General features: G+C 34.3%; 3 protein-coding genes and 1 long non-coding RNA gene across 4 annotated transcripts; 1 reads left to right on the top strand and 3 right to left on the bottom strand.

Annotated features, from left to right (window-relative positions):
• Positions 1-429: 429 nt before the first annotated feature.
• On the bottom strand, positions 430-3,635 carry LOC102627920 (putative pentatricopeptide repeat-containing protein At1g77010, mitochondrial). Its single transcript, XM_015528687.3, has 3 exons — positions 1,424-3,635; positions 1,011-1,202; positions 430-849 (listed from the first exon to the last, which is right to left on the bottom strand). Exon 1 carries the CDS (start codon positions 3,587-3,589, stop codon positions 1,544-1,546), a length of 2,046 nt encoding a protein of 681 aa, XP_015384173.2. The 5' UTR covers positions 3,590-3,635; the 3' UTR covers positions 430-849; positions 1,011-1,202; positions 1,424-1,543.
• Positions 3,636-3,785: 150 nt separating this feature from the next.
• LOC107174240 (pentatricopeptide repeat-containing protein At3g26540) lies at positions 3,786-6,736 on the bottom strand. The gene has a single exon (XM_015528686.3). It carries the CDS (start codon positions 6,601-6,603, stop codon positions 4,306-4,308), a length of 2,298 nt encoding a protein of 765 aa, XP_015384172.2. The 5' UTR covers positions 6,604-6,736; the 3' UTR covers positions 3,786-4,305.
• Positions 6,737-11,828: 5,092 nt separating this feature from the next.
• LOC102608221 (uncharacterized) lies at positions 11,829-13,556 on the top strand. The gene is made up of 2 exons (XM_006472824.4): positions 11,829-12,931; positions 13,228-13,556. The coding sequence occupies exons 1-2, from the start codon at positions 11,985-11,987 to the stop codon at positions 13,292-13,294; spliced, it is 1,014 nt and encodes a 337-aa protein (XP_006472887.2). The 5' UTR covers positions 11,829-11,984; the 3' UTR covers positions 13,295-13,556.
• Positions 13,557-17,678: 4,122 nt separating this feature from the next.
• On the bottom strand, positions 17,679-18,342 carry LOC102607817 (uncharacterized). Its single transcript, XR_001507686.3, has 2 exons — positions 18,050-18,342; positions 17,679-17,936 (listed from the first exon to the last, which is right to left on the bottom strand). It is a non-coding gene; the product is annotated as an uncharacterized LOC102607817 (long non-coding RNA).
• Between the last annotated feature and the right edge of the window lie 175 nt (positions 18,343-18,517).

Genomic DNA, 18,517 nt, shown 5'->3' with positions numbered 1-18,517 from the left:
ATATAATTAATTTTTTATAAACTCGAAATTAATTTTTTTACATCTAAATATGAAGCTTATTATCTTTAAATTTTAATATATAATATAATTAATTTTTTATAAACTCGAAATTAATTTTTTTACATCCAAATATGAAGCCTATTATCTTCAAATTGTTTTGTCGAATGATTGATTCTTATTATGAAAAAGCATATTTAAAATTTAATTAATTTACTCTAGATGGTATTTGAATTTAATCAAAACTCCATGGTATCTTTTATCGTTTTCTATAATTTTAATGAAAGGAAGAGCTGTAAATGTAACAAATAGGATTTCATAAGTTTTCACTTTTCATAGAGCGTTCGGAGCTCCACTCTTAGGCTAAAGCAATGGATTTGGATTCGGAAACCAAATTTCTGATTCTTCAATCTTCGTAAAGTACACCAAACAAACCAAATCACTTCTATTCTTCTTCAATCTTCATTCAAAAGTTACAGCATATTCCCTTTAAAAAAAAAATAGTTTGATCCAACCTATGTTTTTATTCTAAAAAAATAGTTCTTTAAAAACACTTTAAAACGACAACTCAACAAATAATTAAACCTAAGACGGGAGGGAAATGTACCCTTATGATTCCAAATTACAACTCCAACACCATTATCTATGGCAAGTTATAAATATTGCTATTTTAATACGTCCTGATTGAATCATAGACACAGTGGTCGTCTCATCACTCATCAGACACGCTCCCATCCTAAGCCATTGCATATCTTCAGTTAAATGTATGCGAAAGGCTATAAACAAGATCACAGACCTCCATTATTTGCAAGCAATAGAAGCGCGATGGTCAATATGTTCCCATAAACCATCCTGATCAACAAATAAGCAAGCTTCAGAAACAACATCAAAATAATAATAATAATAAGCACAAACATAGAATGAGGTTACAATCACATATAAGAAAAGGGCATATCAGTTTGTCCACCAGGCTGCAGGGAATGCAAAGCAGAGGAAAATGGCTAAATGGATACCTCATTGCGTGTGGGAACTACAAGTGATGAGCACAAGTTGGAATACACAACCTTCAAACTCAGGGTACTCAAGAGGTAACCAAGAACGAAAGATCTCTTTGAACTAAGAGGCAATCGAGCTTGGTCAAAACCATGAATGTAATCACAAAAGTCTGCTGACTGATGCTGTTTTATTTCATCAAAATTAGCCAGCTGCAAAAACATAGTATCAAGAAACCAACAGTTAAAAGCAATACTGCAGAAAGAAGTTAAATATAAGACAATGAAGCCACTATTCTCAGATAAAATAGTATTTAAAAGATGCTGGATCACAAGAGTGACTTTCTTCATTGCCCAGACAAAGATCTTATGCAACAAAGTAGAAAGAATTAGAATTTAAATATTCTAGAACAAAACACTCTCTTTGAACTTACTGGCAAATTAGCTTTGGTCAAACCAACAAAAATATAGGCAAGACCCTCCAGGCATAACAGGTTTCTCCTCAGGAAGATGAAAGTCTCTTAATATCAATTTCCACCAAAAAGTTTTGTTGTTCACCCATCCGCCCAGCTGCAACCTGGCAGCTTCCCAACATGTTTCTCTCTCATTATGTCTCTAATTAAAGATGACTTTTCCCATTCTCCGGAGGTGGCAAATATGCTTGATAGTTGTATATAAGCACATGCGTTCTCAGGATCAAGCTCAATCATCCTCTCTGCTACCTTCCTCCCTAGACCCTTATCTCCATGAGCCACACAACCCCTTAAGATTGACGACCACATGCCTACATCTGCCTCAAAAGGCATCTGCTCTATTAGATTGACTGCCTCATTAAGGCAACCAGCCCGGGCAAAAAGATCGACCATGCAAGAATAGTGCTCAATCTCAGGATCAATATGATATTGCCATTTCATGGCATCAAACCATTTCTGTCCCTCCTTGACTAGTCCACAATGATCACAGGCAGACAAAATTGCTGTAAATGTAATAATAGTGGGTTTCACACCAGTGTTCCTCATTTCATTGAACAAGGCCAGCGCATCATATCCTTGACCATTTGTAGCATAACCCATCAACATTGAATTCCACGATATTTTGTCAGATTTAATCATTGCATCAAATAATATTCGTCCACTTTTAATGAAACCACACTTGCAATAGAAATCAACAAGGGAGGTGGAAATTATCTGATCAGAATCAAGACCAATGATGGTAACTCTAGCAAAAACCTGTTCACCAAGTTCAAGTGAAGAAATATTAGCACATGCACTAATCACGCTGGCTAGGCTAAATTTGTCCATCCTCAGGTCCAGTTTATTCATATTGCAGAAAAGATCTAATGCTTCAATTGGACTGCCATTTTGGCTAAGACCCACAATCATCGAATTCCATGATATCAAGCTTTTATTTGGCATGGTCCTAAAGATATGTTTTGCATCTTCAATCCTGCCGCAGCTTGAATATACAGTGATCATGGTGTTAAGCAAGATTGTATCATAGACTTTGAGCTCGCTAAATAATTTGCAAGCATCACTTGGCATTCCACATTTGGAATATGTGTCAAGCAGAGCACTTGCAACAATGACATCATCAATTACTCCAACTTTACAAGCATGGCCATGCACTTGTTTACCATATTCAAGGAAACCAAGAGAACTACAGGCACTCAAAACACTGGCTAATGTTGAAGCATCTTCAAGAACTCCATTTCTCCGCATCTTATGGAAGAGAAGTAAGGCTTCCGTATCCTCATTATTTGAAATATAACCAGAAATCATTGAATTCCACATCACAGAACTTGTGTCAGTTGTCCTATCAAAAACCCTTCTGGCATCATTCATTTTACCACAATTAGCATAACCCGAAATCAATGCTGACAAACAGAAATCATCTGGTTCCTTCATCATATTTAAAACCTGATTTGCACTATTGAAATCACCACACTTTCCATACAAGTTAACAAGCGAACTACCCAACACTGAGTCAAAGTCTAGTCCATTAACCAGAATGTGTGAATGGATTTGCTTTCCATACTCCAGAGCTGCCAAATCTGCACAAGCTCCAATAACCGTGGCCAAAACAAAAGCATCACATTGCAGTCTTTCAACCAGGTCCGAATTTAATTCCTTAAACAACCTGACAGCCTCTCTAGCAAACCCATTACGCACATAACAATGAATCATTGAATTCCAAGCAATCGCATTTCTCCTAGGCATATCATTAAATAAAGTCCGTGTAGTCTTCAACTCACCCGCTTTTGCAAATCCTGAAATAAGCATGTTCCAAGAAAAATCATTCTTTTGCGGCATCACATTAAACAACTGTAGAGACTTTTCTTTGTGCCCAAGCTTCATGAAGCCCTCAATCATTGCGTTCCAAGAGAAACAATTTCTAAGGGGCATTTCGTCGAACAGAAGGAGTGCATCGGTGGGGTTACCGCATCTCATGTACATTAGCAGAAGGCGGTTTGCTATTGGTAGGGTGGAATTAAGGATACCCTTTTTGAGGAAGTGGAGGTGGAGCTGTTTTCCTACGTGAATCGAGTGGTGGGTGTTGCATGATTGGAGTAGACGGGCTAAATAGTCTATTCTAGTATCCATGGTCAAGGGAAAAAGTATTCATTCATTTGTATTGTACCAAGAGTCCTTTTGTAATTGTAACAGCCACTTGAGCTTTTAATGAACACCTACCTTGTTAGGGCATAAGAATAAAGTAAGAGGCACAGATATGCCCTAATATTGTAACTGAAGAAACTAAAGCTTTTGTAATTTCTTGGCTGCAAGTATGAGGCTAATCTAAAAGAAACACAAAATCATTTATTACGAAACAAAAACAGTTTCCTTTGGATGAAATGAAGTATTTATTATTCAGCTTCACTTTGTACGTAAGTTCATAGACAATTAACATTATGGCGCGGCGTGATTCTCACATGAAGGTCACCTATACGTTAAAATTACTGTAGCCTGCTCGGGAAATTTCACAAGCTTATTTGCCAGCCAGTTAAAAAATAATAATTAATTTCCTACAAAAAGTCCCCAAGTATAAACCAACTTATCCCATTTGATGAGCTCACTTCACAGCTGTGTATGCCGTAGCTCCCTTTATGCAGTGAATCCTGCGATTATGGATTGAGAAAAGACCCTTTTGCGGCCATGGATTCTCGCCATGCATAATTGTCAGTTACGTGCCCCTGGAACCATGGATTCTTGCATTCTGTAGGCAGCTACTCAGGGGGCTGAAGAAATCAATTGCAGCTGCTAGCCTCACAGCATAGGTATGTGCAGAAGATAGATTCTCCTATGTGCAATCCTGATTATCAGTACCTGTCAATTCTGTTTGTTGTTATCTTAAACTGGAATGGAGCCCAAGGGTTCAATTCATTAAGTCGTCTAGCAGCCCATTCTCCTAACATCGCATACCCATTTTTTCTACATTTGTCAAATATTTTTCTTAACATTGGAACAGTGGGATTGAATGGCATCCTGTTCACAAAATCTTCAAGCTCCTTCATGTATCCATAACGGCAGTAGAGCTTGATCATGCATTCATAGTGTTCCAACTGAGGTATGATACCGTATTTACACCTCATTGAATCAAAAAACTGTAGAGCCAACTTAACATTACCTTCATGTACACAAGCAAGCAGAATTCCATGAAAGGTGATATGGTCTGGCTTAATTCCTTCCTTCTTCATTAAACCAAACACTTCAAGTGCTTCTCTGCCCCTTTCATTATGACAAAATCCCAAAATCATAGAGTTGCAAATAATCACATCCAATGAAGATGACTCCTTGAAAACCCGTATTGCATACTCAAGACAACAGCATTTAGTGTACACCTCAACTAAAGCTCCTCTGCATACAACATTTATCTCGTAACAATTTCTAATCACGAAACAATGAATTTGTTTGCCTTGCTCAAGAGAAGAAATGTTTGCACATGCTGCCAAAAGAGTTTCAAATGTAAATTTACTAGGTCTTGTCTCCCATTGCATCTCTGAGAAAGATGTCATAGCTTCTTCACTCTGACCACGACGAGCATAGCCAGTCAACACAGCATTCCAAGAAACCTTGTCCCGCCGTTGACTCATTTGGTAAAACCAAATTCTGGCACTTCTCAGGTTACCACATTTGCGGTACATGTCAAGGAGAGCATTGCTGACAAAGATATTGGACGAATAATCATTTCGATGGATAAAACCATGAACTTCTTTCCCCATTTTAATCTCTGAAAGACCAGCACAAACATTTAGAATCAACCCAAGAGTGACCTGATCAATGTCTTTAGTTGTCTTTCGCATAAGAAAAACAAAATCCAAAGCCTCTTTCCACAGAAGAGAACGAGTATACCCAGCTAACATTGCATTCCATGATATCACATTGCGTTCAGGCATCTCATTGAAGAGTTCTCTTGCCTCTCTAATTCTCCCACTAATGGCATATCCCGACACGATAGAAGTCCAAGAAATTATATTCCTCTCATCAGGTTGGTCCAAAAGGCCCCGAGCATCCTCTAGTCTTCCACATTTAACATACATCTCAGTGAGGGACCCCAAAACCACATCATCCCCTTCAAAATCAATCTTAATAATAACTCCATGAATCTGCATCCCCTCATATGGTGAAGATAAAAATGAACAAGCAAATAGCGCGTTGGCAAAAGTAAAATTCAGCGGCCTAATATCTTCTCTCAACATCTTAAAAAACATAACTACAGCCTCCTTTCCATTCCCCGCCACAAGATACCTTCTCACAATAACATTCCAAGAAACTGCATTCTTATTCTGAATGTCATCAAACATTCTCCTCGAATCAGTCATAACCATACACTTCCCATACGCATCCACAAGGGAACTCTCCAAAATCACATTCCCGCAAAACCCACGTTTCACAATCAATCCATGAAGCTGCTTTGAAACACCAAGCTCCAATTCCTCGGCAGACGACCGCAAAACATTAGCATAGGTAATCTGATTTGCAGAAACCCCTGAATGATTCATATCCAAAAACAACTCCAACGTCCTCCCCGGAAACCCATTTTGCGTGTAGGCGCCAAGCATCGCATTCCAAGACCCACCATCTCTCTCAGGCATTTCATCAAACAGCCCCCTCGCATCATCCAAGTTCCCGCATTTGCCGTAACACTCAATGGCACGATTCAAGAGGAATACCGGCGGTGTGGGGTAGAAAGTAACTAAGTTGGATTCGAGTTTTCGAGCCTCAACGATGGCTTTACTTGAAGCGCAAAGCTGAAAGAGATGGGCATAAAGCGAGTAAGAGACGGGCTCTCCGGAAGCAAAGAGAACGGATATGGCTTTTCGGAGACCGTTCGATTTGAGGTGACCTGAGATAGTTTTGGTTAGGGTTTTGCTAGGAGTGGGTTTTGGTGACGAATTGCTCAGAATGTTTTTCAGTATTGTGGCTGCATTTCCCGCCATGCAAATTAAATAAACACCTGCGAGTTTCAAGTATTTTTCATTTTTTTTTATATATATTTTCCTCAATAAAGTTCCGGGCTTATGGATTATTGGATTATGTTTTTCCCGCAATTTTTTTGACTGACCTACCCTAAATATTCGACATACATCAACTTCGATAATAATTAGAAAGAACATGAACTGGTTTTCGTCATAATTCCTAAATCTTAATGATTACAAAATCTAACCCATAGGATTTGATACTCTATTGTAATAATTCTACATTTTAAAAAAATATATATTTAATTATATGTTCATGTCTTAGCGCTCGGGGCGGACTTTGGTGTAACAAATCAACAGATATAAAAATAAATTGCCAAGTTCAACGAACAGAACTATTATTATAATGAAACAACATTTACGTCGAGATGATGTCATCAATGAGGTGAACAACAATTTCCATCACCATCATTCATTTTCTTCTTCTTCTTTTTTTAATCCTTCGTTTAATTAAAAAAAAAAAAAAGAGGAGAATTTATATTTGGATGTTTGTTTTAGCGTATGATATTTTCATATAATTTAATTTCCGTTATTCATATTTTTTAAATGCGTTTACTATTTAATTTAACACTACAAATATAATATTTGTATTCTAAAAAAAAAAAATAAACGACTTTTTTTTACTTTTGAGTTAACGCTACATATTCTAATTTATAAAAATATTTATTTTGGCAAGAAATTATATTTGTTTACCTACAATAGTCATATTCGAGTTGCTAGTTGGTATTATAAAAGTGATTGTATATGGCAAAATTGAAAACGAACATCTTATTTATATTTAAATGTTAACTAAAACTTATTAAGATATGCCAAGCAACAAAGAAGAAGATGATGAACCAGGACAAATTACCATCTAGATTCGGCCTTTAAAAAAAAAATTAATTTTGACATTTAATTACTCTAAATTTCACATAAATAAATGCATAGACACGAGTGCTCGCCATGTTATGAACACGTAGCTATAAATTGCTTCCTCTTCATTCCCACGACTCAAGTTTCTTGTGGCTTGATAAGAGCAGTGTCATGTGACATTTCTAGAAACATATAAAAAAAAGGAGAAAATTTTAGTTTGGTTCTGTTTGACTTATAACTATTATAATGTAGTTGCGAGGCACAGTCGCAATTAGGATTTTTTTTTTTTTTTTTAATTTTCCTTCTTCTTTCTGTTCTTTTAGTTGTGCAGCTGCGCTACGAAAACTTTTTCTTCAATCTGGGGTGTTCAAAAGGGTCGCAGACCAATTAGAGAATGGCAGGTGATGCAATTCAAAATCCACGATTGATTTTTGTGGACAAATTTGAGTCATTTAGTATTAAAATTTTGTCGTACGTACAAACAAACGGATGATGATCAAGTTGATCATAACATAAGTTTTGACTACCGCGTACTACGGAGATGGATACAATCAGAATCAGGGGAGAATTAGAAACCAGCAGTGGGTCAAAACGACAAGTAATTGTAAAGTTTTAGGGATTAGAGTTGAAAAGAAAAATAGGGGTAGAACATCACACTCTCAAAGTTGTAGGGGCTCAAGTGTAAATAAGATTTAATTTTCATATGCTTCATGCCACAAATTTTAAGTTCCTTGATAGACCCGTAGCATGCCTATCCCTTAAATTTTTGGGTCCTATGTAAGATATAATACATTCAGGACACGTAAGGGACAATGAGATTCTAGCCAAGGTTCCGAATATTCGAGTAATCGACACATACTGATATGATAATTCGGTTCTTAAACTAAGTAGGTCAAAAAAAGGGAAGATTATTTTTCAAGTATTGCCTTCCTTTTTAGTCTCTTTTGGGTAAAGTGAAAGGAAAAGATTTTAATTCAATTTTTTTTTGGACTTTGCATAAAAAGTGACGATTTCACGGGGCTAAAGATCAATAATTGAATGGGCAACCAACAGTGAAAAGTTTTTTTTTAAAAAAAAAACAATGAATTAATTGCTAAGAATGAGATTTAATATCTTTTTTTTTTCTTCTTTTTTCTACTTTACTGGTGTCTCTTCATAGACAAAGATATGCCCATATATTTATTCAATAACTCATTTCTTTAATAAGCAGACCCCGTTCTCCACTCTCAAATAACTTTTATGAAAAGTTTTATGGGGGCTTTTGGTCGGCTAATTGTAATGCTCCATCTGTTTTGTTCTTAAAAAATAAAAATTAAAAAAGAACGTTTTGAATGGATAGAATTAATTAAATTCTGCCATGCAAATTCAATAGCCGGCAAGAAATTATATTTCTTTTTTTTTAAAGTCAATTTTGGAGGGTTGAGATTTCCTTTTATCAGTTTTCTCGAGGATAATGCAATATTTGAAAATCCAAGTATACGTTTTTGTTCAATTTTCTAACTTGTTTAGGTACTCGTTGGAACCAATAGGTTATTATTAAATTCCAATTATATCTAGTTTCAGTCATTTTAAGAAATTTTAGTCCGATCTAGTATCATGTGAATTGCATAGTCTGAAGATTCGGTTTACCATTGAAAAAAAAAAACGTTTTCATTAGTCAATCAAAGCTATTGGTCCCTTTTTTTGTTAATAGAATATTATAATTTAAAATTTTGGTTTAAAATGAAACATAATTTAAATTATCCTCTTACTTAACATTAGCTAATTAATTCTCTATATTAAAATGCTACTCAATAATAGATGGTAAAATAACTAAAAATTTTTGGGTGCAGGTATTTTCGCTTTATATATAAGGCAAGGTTTGGAGCAATTACACATGGCTTTTTTTTTTAAATAAAATAAAAAAAAAACCTTACAATTAATTATATCACAGTTGGTGGGAGTGAAAATAATAACCAATCCTTCCTCATTATATAAATGATAACACGTGGATCTTGCCCCGGCATGAACGGCAATATTTAGTAATTCTATTATAATCAATGTTTTGTCAAGCCGTGTTCATAACTCTATGAAGTTTTAATGGTCAATTAAATAAAAATTATGAAATTTGTATTTTAAAGATTTGATGTTCGATATCAAATATTTTCAGAAAAATGGATAAAACTTTGACCACGGTTCCCCTTTCAAAAGTGTAAATTTGTTACGGATTTTCAATATTAAAAAAAAACTTTTTTTAAATACTGTTTATTATGCCTCTACTTCCACGAGTTCAGTTTTCTAAGTGAAAGCCACCAGATCCATAACGAGAAATTGTCTAATGAACGTCAAATCTCAATTTATATATATATATACATATATCATTTTTTAAGTACTATATAAGAGTGCTCAACTTCTAGATTAATTGTAACCATATCAACGTCTAAATTTTTCATCAAAACCAAATACTTGTAGCCACTAGCCACAAAGAGTTAGAACCATAAAAAAGATGTTAAATATATATCATGTTTTAAATACAAACTACTACTCAACTTATAGTTAAGTTCAAGTATATTACGACTCAAATAGCTGTCGATATTCAATGCTAGCGAAAACTATCAAACCAACAGATAGTTCTTTAATAAATATTAAATCTTAATTTATATATCATTTTTTTCTTAAACATCTTCAATTAGGACTCAAATTCTAAATTAAATTTAGATGTACAAGTTAAATTTCTCCATCCATATCTAATGCACTTAATTAGGTGCAGTCGTAGAGAGCGAAAGCCGTCAAACCAATGAGTGGTTCTCTAATACATATTAAAATTTAATTTTATAGGTCATTTTCGTTAACTTATAGATTAACAAAAAGTGAAAAAGAAACTTCTACTAGGACTCAACTTATAGATTAAGTTCGGTAAAATAATTGTTATCAAAACATCCAAGTCGACATCAAATTCTTGCAACCACATAGAGAATGAAAACAAGCAAACCAGGAGATGAATGTTTTTAATAGATATTAAATCTTAATTTATTAGTCATTTTAATACCATAAATGAACTCATCATCTTCTAGATTGCAACTATTTTATAGCCGAAAATTTTATGTAGATGGTAAGAACCATCAAACCACTAGTGATTTTATATTAAATGTCAAATGTTAACTTTACAAATACAACCAAAAAAAAAAAAAAAAAAAAACTAAAAGCCTATAATTTAAAAAAAAAAAAAAAAAGTTCATGCAAAGTCTGAGAAAAAATATCACCAATTCCTAAAAAGCCGCAAAATGGTCGAGGCTTATTCGGACAAAATCACTGCTCAACGGCTCACGCACAATTCACGATTTTTGTTATCTTTTTTGCCTTCTCCATTAAGATAACATTTTCTATTAAATTAAAAAAAAAATGTCGGACTGTAATTTACTTAACCACTAGCCAATTTCACATAGTATCCGTTATAGGATTCGATTAAAAAAAGTCAAGGCACACGAATGGGGGACTGTTTGGCACTTTAGCTTAGCTTAATAGCTGGCCAATCCTCTGCCACAGAAAAAAGACAAATTAACAACTAAAGCTACAATCTAAAAGCAAAAGCCAAAGCTCCCCCTCAAAAAGACAAAATCGAGGGCACAAAAAAGAAAAAAAGAAAAAGAAAAAATGGGTGAGAAATGGGGCCCAGAGTATATTTTCAAATTTCAAGATGATCATCGTCATCAACCTGGCTCTCCATCTAGAACCCCTTGACTTTTTATGACATTAACCTCCCCACCACGCACTATCACATCCCCCCATGTATGTGTATGCGTATCGTTATTGGAAATCATTTCTTTCACACTCTTAATAATATCTGAGTCCCTATGTTGAGATTAAATCGCGATTTAAGTATACAATATTACAGTTATATCTTTTTTAGATTTTTAATAAGGCAGACAAACTTTTCTTTATATGTACCAAATAAATATTTTCTTATTTAAAAAAAAAAATTTCAATGAATTCATATAATATTGTAATATAAAATCAAATATTTAGAAAAATACAAAACAAATGATGTTTTGAATGAAATCCTTTATAGCAAGTGTAATATTTGACTTTTAGTTATTTTATTTTTTTCGAGGTTGTCATGCCTTGATTCTATTCTTCAACTATAATTATCTATTTACCTTTTTCTCTCATTTATATGTTAGTCGAAAAACACCAATTGTTAGAATTTAAGACTGTCTTTTGACATTATTTATATTTATCTTGGATTAAAATTAATAATGATAGTCTTTCTAGAAGAAACCCTAGACTATTGGCTTGTAGAGCAGTTTCTTAAGATTTAATGGAGCCTTTTGGGATGTTTTACAATGCCTAAAACGCAGCAGCAAAATAGTCCTCGTACATAGTCAACTCAGAAAGGACGCTCTAATCTACGGACCCAATTGAGAAATAATATAAATTATGTGATTACTTTTAATTTTGCTGAAACGCAGGAATCCACAAGTTAATTTGCTACCCCAGTTTTTGAATAAATACGAAAAAATAAATAACAGATTCCTCATGAGTAAGAGTCGGTGGGGGATAACATTAGCATCCGTGCACCAAACTCCAAGCAAACCACAATCACAATTCACGATCCCCACAACCTGAAACGACAACAACTCCCTCTTTGTCTTAAAACCCAAAAGGAAAAGAAGGGGAAAAAAAAAATCATGTTTGATTCGGAAAGAACGACAGCATCAGCAGCCCACAATTACAAGCAGCGGCACCTAATGAATTTCCAGTCGTCAGAGGATCAAATTCAAATCTACCAACCAGGCCGTATGAGCTGCGACAGTCATGTCAGTTACGATGACATCAGGGATTACGGTAACCGCGTCAGAAAGTCAGCTGAGAATTATGCTAGATTCAGACAAAGCTGGAGCGGCCCGCTTATTGACATAGATCATCAGCCGCGTGATGATGATGATGGTGGTGGTGGTGATGAGGGTGATGAAGAGCCAGCTGAGTTTGGGTTCAGCACTCCCCCGCCCCCTGTGTGGGGCCCTAGTGCAAGTCTCCCGCCGTCCCACCATCGGAAGAATTATCGGAACATGTCCCCGGCGTCTAAAGCTCAGGCCATTGCTAGAGGGCAGAGGGAGCTCATGGAAATGGTTAGTAAAATGCCCGAGTCCTGTTACGAGCTTTCTTTGAAAGATCTTGTTGAGCGGCAGCCGGTTGTTGAAGTTAAACAAGAACAACAGCAGGTAGAAGAACACGAAGAAGTGAATTCGAAGAAGAAAAAGAAAAATGATAAGATCAAGAAGATGGAGATTGTGAAGAAGAGGAATGGGAGTGTGAGTGACAATAAGAATAAAGAAGGGTTTTTGCTGAAGATGGTGTTTCCTTTGGCTTTTGGAACCAAGAGTAATAAGAAGAACAAGAACAAGAAGAACAAGAAGAAGAGTGAAATGGGGGCTTATAGCTTTAAGGTAGCTCCAAGGCCTCCAGTGGTTGAGGGATCTGATCATAGAGCTGCGGTAGATGATAAAGAGTGGTGGAAGAAGAGATTTGAGCAAAGTGAGAGTGATCGAAGCAGCGGATCTAGTAGCAATCATGGAAGTGGCAAGAGCAGCCTTAGCAGCAATAGTAGCAGCAGCCTTAGCAGAAACAGCAGCAGGTACAGACATATCCATGTTTATAACTTTTTTCTTGATTTTGCTCACCAGTTACCAATTATATCCGATATATTTAGATTTGGAGTATTGAATAACAACTTACCAGTTAATTGTTAATTAATTAATTTGTTCTCATATGAAACAGGGGAGTCTTGTTTAACATCGTTAACAAATTCCTCCAATATGCTTCTAAAGAATTTGCACATATTTTTGGAAAATTTCATATGTAAAAATTGCAATTTCTTTTTTTTTTTTTTTTTTGCAAGTAATGATATGTTAATTTTTTTTTTTATTGCAGGCAGGAGAGTGGTGGCTGCTTGTCCTTCTCTTTCATGCGCAAAAAGAAACGCAAAAATGTGAAATAAAACTTGCTGCCGAGGGCTGAGGCCTTGTTCTGAGCTTGGTAAAATCGTTTTGTAATTACTTTTGCAATAAAAAAGAAAAAAAAATCTTTATAAATATAATAGAATATACTAGAGATATCATAGAGATATTCCTGCTTAGCATTTGTATCCGTAAATCGGTGTTCTGGAGAGTCCTTAATTTTGGTTTTAATTTTTATGGAGAGGTTTTAATTATGTACTTTTTTAACCATTTATGTAGCCAGACATGAGTATTGTTTTTTCAGTGCTGAAGATGGATCAACTGAAGAATTGTTTTAGTGAAAGAGAAGCAATGTTAATTGTCAGCCTAGCGAAACTCATGATTAAAATAAGAATAAATTGTTAATTATTTGATGATTAAATTTGAGTTCTGAACTTTTTTTTTTTTTTTTAATGAGTGGTTTTTTTTTGTACATAAAATAAAAGCCAGAGGGTAGAAAAAGAAATTTCATTTTATTCTCAATTCAGGTTCAGTAAACACGAACAGGGTTGTTGTCTTCTCAATTTTCACACTTTGTTGGGATTACAATTTGAAAAGAAAATAAATACCGTCTTAATAGTTGATTACGTGTGAAATAAGATAAAGCCGAAAATATAAACTCGGAGAGGAATATGACCGAAATTATGATTGCGACTCCGTAGATATCATATGGACTTATTGGCTGATTTCATGGTTTGATATTTCCACCAAACTTAACTAATTTTCATTTTTTTTGAAGGTTTAATTATACTGAATTTTATATGAGTTATATATAACGGGTTTGGTAAACAACAGATTATATATCACAATCGTTTAAGATGGAACATCTAGAGTAAATTTGAGACTACGTACGTTGATGTATATGGGGGATCCAACTGACCATTAAATTGGAATAAAATTTACCAATGAACCTTTGGTCGAATGGGAGAACTCTTACACTTACAATGTTGAGTGTAAAAGTTCGAGCCTCCATAAAAGTATTTATAGGGATTATTTACAATTCTCCCTCAATTATTAAATAATTGAGTGGAGTCAGTCTATTCCTTATGAAATATGAGTAGAGTGGATAACTCTCGAATATTTGAGAATATTGATTTTGAAAATACTGATTTCAAAGTTGAATTAAGTATTTGTGACCTACATCTACATGCATGACCATGAAATTAGATCCACCTTTTTCATAAGAGAAATTTCTTAATGATGTACGGACGTTGATGAATATAAGTAACATCACATCTTTAGTCATCCACTCGTGATTTACAGTTTGGGATAAAACTTTAGACACGTTTAGCATAATTGACTGTGACATGCCAGCCTTCTAAGCCAAGTGACAAATACAATAATGCAATTTTTAGCAGCGTGAATTAAATGAAAAGATTGATATTTTTTTTTTGTTTAAAAAAATAAATAAAAATAAAAAAAATAAATGGTAGATGTGTTCAGCAATTACGACAGCATTTGAATGATGACCTTCGAGAAGTCGTCCATCAGAAAAAATATATGTATAAGCATGTCGGCTGTCACGCATTTGGAGGAGAATTATTGTTCTATAATTTTAAGTTATTAACGAATGCACCTGGTATAAATATAATCACAATTAATAATTAATTACAGTTTGTTAGAGCCGGGAAACGATTGTTATTGCTGTTGTTGTTATTATGGAGCAAACCTTCGTATTTAGAATTAAAATTTGGGAAAGAATTACGGTATGATAAATTAATAATTTATAACTATAAATATTTATTTAAAACATCGTAAATCTGTCCTAAACCTTTAATTTTAAATTGAAAATTTTGTCTTTTCCAAAATTGTTATATATCTCATCATCTCATTTTTATTATATAGCTGGAAGTCAACCACTTTATAAAGGTTCATTATCTTTTTTTTTTCAAAAAGTTTCATGTGAAGATTAAGGGATTGCTTTTTCTTTTTTCTAAAGTATAATTTTAACTACTTTCACAGAATTAGAGTTTTAAATTTGTTTGTTTTCTATGACTTATGTTAATGTCTTAATGAAAAAAAGTTAAATATTCTGACTTTATCTAAATAGCCAAACATGTGAATGAAAATTTAATATTCTCTCTCATTAATACCCTATTAAATATATTTATTTCTTAGTAAAAAATTATCCTTTTATTATTTTTTATTTATTCATTTTTTTCTTTACATATTCAACTATCTTTTTTTTTTATTGTTAATGAGAATTTTAAACGTAATAAAACTTTAGGTGAGTATGTTTTATAATTGGTCAACTTATTTGTGTTTATAGTTACAAGTTTTCCAATATATTTTAAATATTATTTTATATATATTAATTTTAATTCAAATGATTAAACAATTCTTGGTTGGCTTGCGTAATTAACTAGAAAATATATCACATAATATACTAAAAAAATATTAGAAGTATCATATATTAATGTCAAAAAATACATGTGTTAAATATCTTTTTTATTTTTCATGCTTTGTTAAGGTACACATTATCAAAATTTTTAACTAATCATATAATTTATTTATAACTTGTAATGTGTTTAACAAATAAATATAAATATTTTTAATATTTATGAGGTTAAATAGTCGAAATATCATAATTTCATATGTTTTCTTTTTTAAAAAACAAGCAACTTAACATTTATATTTAGATATTAAAAAAATGTCATTCAGATAGATGCATTCTAGCTTATTTTATTATATCCAAATTCAGACTATCAAAATTCAAAAAAAAAAAAAAAAAAAAGCTACCAGAGCGATTCTAGATAGCCACATAAGATTAATCTATTTTTTTTTTTTTTTGTTTATCAAATTTTCCTGGAGCGGTTTCAGTTTTGGTTTTCCTTGTGGGCCGACTGCCAAATTTTCTTTATCTTCTAGTATTTAAGCCTATTATTGGTCTCTTAATTTAAAAAAAAGAAGAAACTATTATTGGAAAAATAAATTTGGTACTTACAACAATGGGAGATTTGGTTTTGATTGCTTTCCAATTTGTATGTCCAATCATGTGAACTTACCTAAGCTAATCTTATGAAGAATCTCTAATTCACACTTGCATATTTTGATTGTTTAATCTTTGAGCACCCCCAGCACTTGCAACGATACCCCAGAATTATCTAAGGGCATGGACTGAACGGTAATACCTCACCCGAGACGTGGTAATGGTAAGCAAAGAAAAGTCGGCCACCGTAGCTACTTTGATTTTCTTTTCACGCTAAGTCAAGTTTTTTGGTTAGTTGGAGGTCTCTCAGCACCCACCCAAAACCTAGCAACATTTCTTCCAGAATTGATGGGAAAATGGCTTTCCGGTTCATTGTATGGCTGTATTATGTGTACTTCTTAATTCCTTTGGACTACGAAAGTCGGATACAGAGTCAAGTCACCACCAACAAGGTGATTTAATTCCAGGCAACCACATTGCTCAACTGTGCTCTCGTCAACCAGTCAAGTTAAAACCATATGATTTTATAGTTGTTTTATCACCATCGGGTTTGATTTTTCAAATATCAGTGCTCTACAATATTTTCTTCGTGCCTCAAATCTCACACAGATTAGCTTCTAGTCATTTTGTTATAATAGCGCACTGGAGTAGTTTTACGGGACTCGTGTTATCGACTAAGATAAGTAAACTAAATAAATCATATGGAGAGAAAAATATGAAGAAAAGAATCGCAGGGATTGTGAATGATAGGAACCATAATCTTTTCGGCTCGGGTGATCGATGAATTGACGATTTGACATACACTACCACAATACATCAGAACAGATGTATAAAGGGCAGCTACCCAGATATTAATGAAATGGGGAAAAAAAAAAATTAAAGAGCAGTAAGGAGCCAAAAAAGTGGAAAGGGAACTAAAAAGAGAGCAAAATATGGTTTAGGCTTGGCTTGTGAACGACTCATTGGCAGAAACCGTGTTAACGTTTGGCCCTCCCCTCGCTGTCTCGGTTGCTAAGGCCACCAGTTCCAATATTCGTAATGGAGTCAACACCCGTGGTAAACTCCAGGATCGAGCTGCCAACTGAATCAGATCCGTAACTGCGATCTCCATTCGTGTCCAAGCCATTCGGTAGATAAGCTGGCCTCATTGCTCTCGGGATCATAAACACGCAGGTGGCAACCTCTCTAAGCCATATCCTTACCGGTACATTTAAATAATGCCATACGGGATCCTAATCGGATTCCATGCCAGCTCGAATATCAGCCTCACAGTATTCTCAAGCTGTACGAAGCATAGCCCAGGCTGATTCTCAACAAACATGAGTCACCTCCAAGTGATAAAGAGATAAATTCAATAATTAACTTTAAAAGACGCTTGCTTGCTTACTCCTCGCGCATCACCTCACTGAGACAACACATCCGTCAGTCACCAGTGTAGTGGGTTCTAGAAGTACAAATTTCACCAGTGAAATAAAGATATATATATATATTACAACAACTGCCCGGCTGTACAAATATAAGCCTTGTTCTCATAGCCCAACGATGGCAAGATGAACACAAAAAGAAATCAACAATTAGAAATCTCCAGACTGGTAAAAAATTACCCCAAGGTAGAGACCTCCATCGCTCCACTCATCAATTTTGAAGCGACCACCTTGGCCAGAGGAAATTAAAGCGTCGAGGCCTGCATTTCACACCTCCACCTCTACCTTGTCCTTGCCATTATAAAAGCAAACATCTCGTTATTAGATTAGGTAATAGAAAGAAGAAGAAGAAGAAGAAGAAGAAGAAGAAGGAAGAACAAAGATAATAGAATTTCATCACCAACCAGATCAAGTGGCCGCTTTCGTTGTCGTATATAAAGAGAGAGAGAGAGAGAGACAGGTAATCCTTTTTGGGACGAAGGTGCCATTCAAAAACAGCCTGATATTTAGCATATTAAGAATGGATGGCCTCGAAATTTAAGGCCTAAAGCCATTAATTAGTCAATGTCCGTCAGATATTGTAAATGACAGAAGTCTCACAGCTCTTTGTTCAGGAATTATAATTTTACAAACAGAGGCTAATTTCATCACGATGACTTTCATTATTAACACTGTCATCTTATTTGTCATCTATAAAATGCGCATAATTATTCAACATACATGGCACATTCAATTCTTATACGTCAATAATCTACAAAATCATGCAGAGTTTTTAATCTTAACTTAAATGTATGTATGCCGCATGCTTGTGTAAATATGAAATTGGAATTTCAACATCGTGGCCCATCCATCTACTTCCTTTATCTCCAGAA

The sequence above is a fragment of the Citrus sinensis genome, chromosome 5, assembly GCF_022201045.2.
Source record: "Citrus sinensis cultivar Valencia sweet orange chromosome 5, DVS_A1.0, whole genome shotgun sequence".
In the NCBI taxonomy this organism is placed as follows: Eukaryota; Viridiplantae; Streptophyta; class Magnoliopsida; order Sapindales; family Rutaceae; genus Citrus; species Citrus sinensis.
This window is presented reverse-complemented; position numbering and strand designations above follow the sequence as displayed.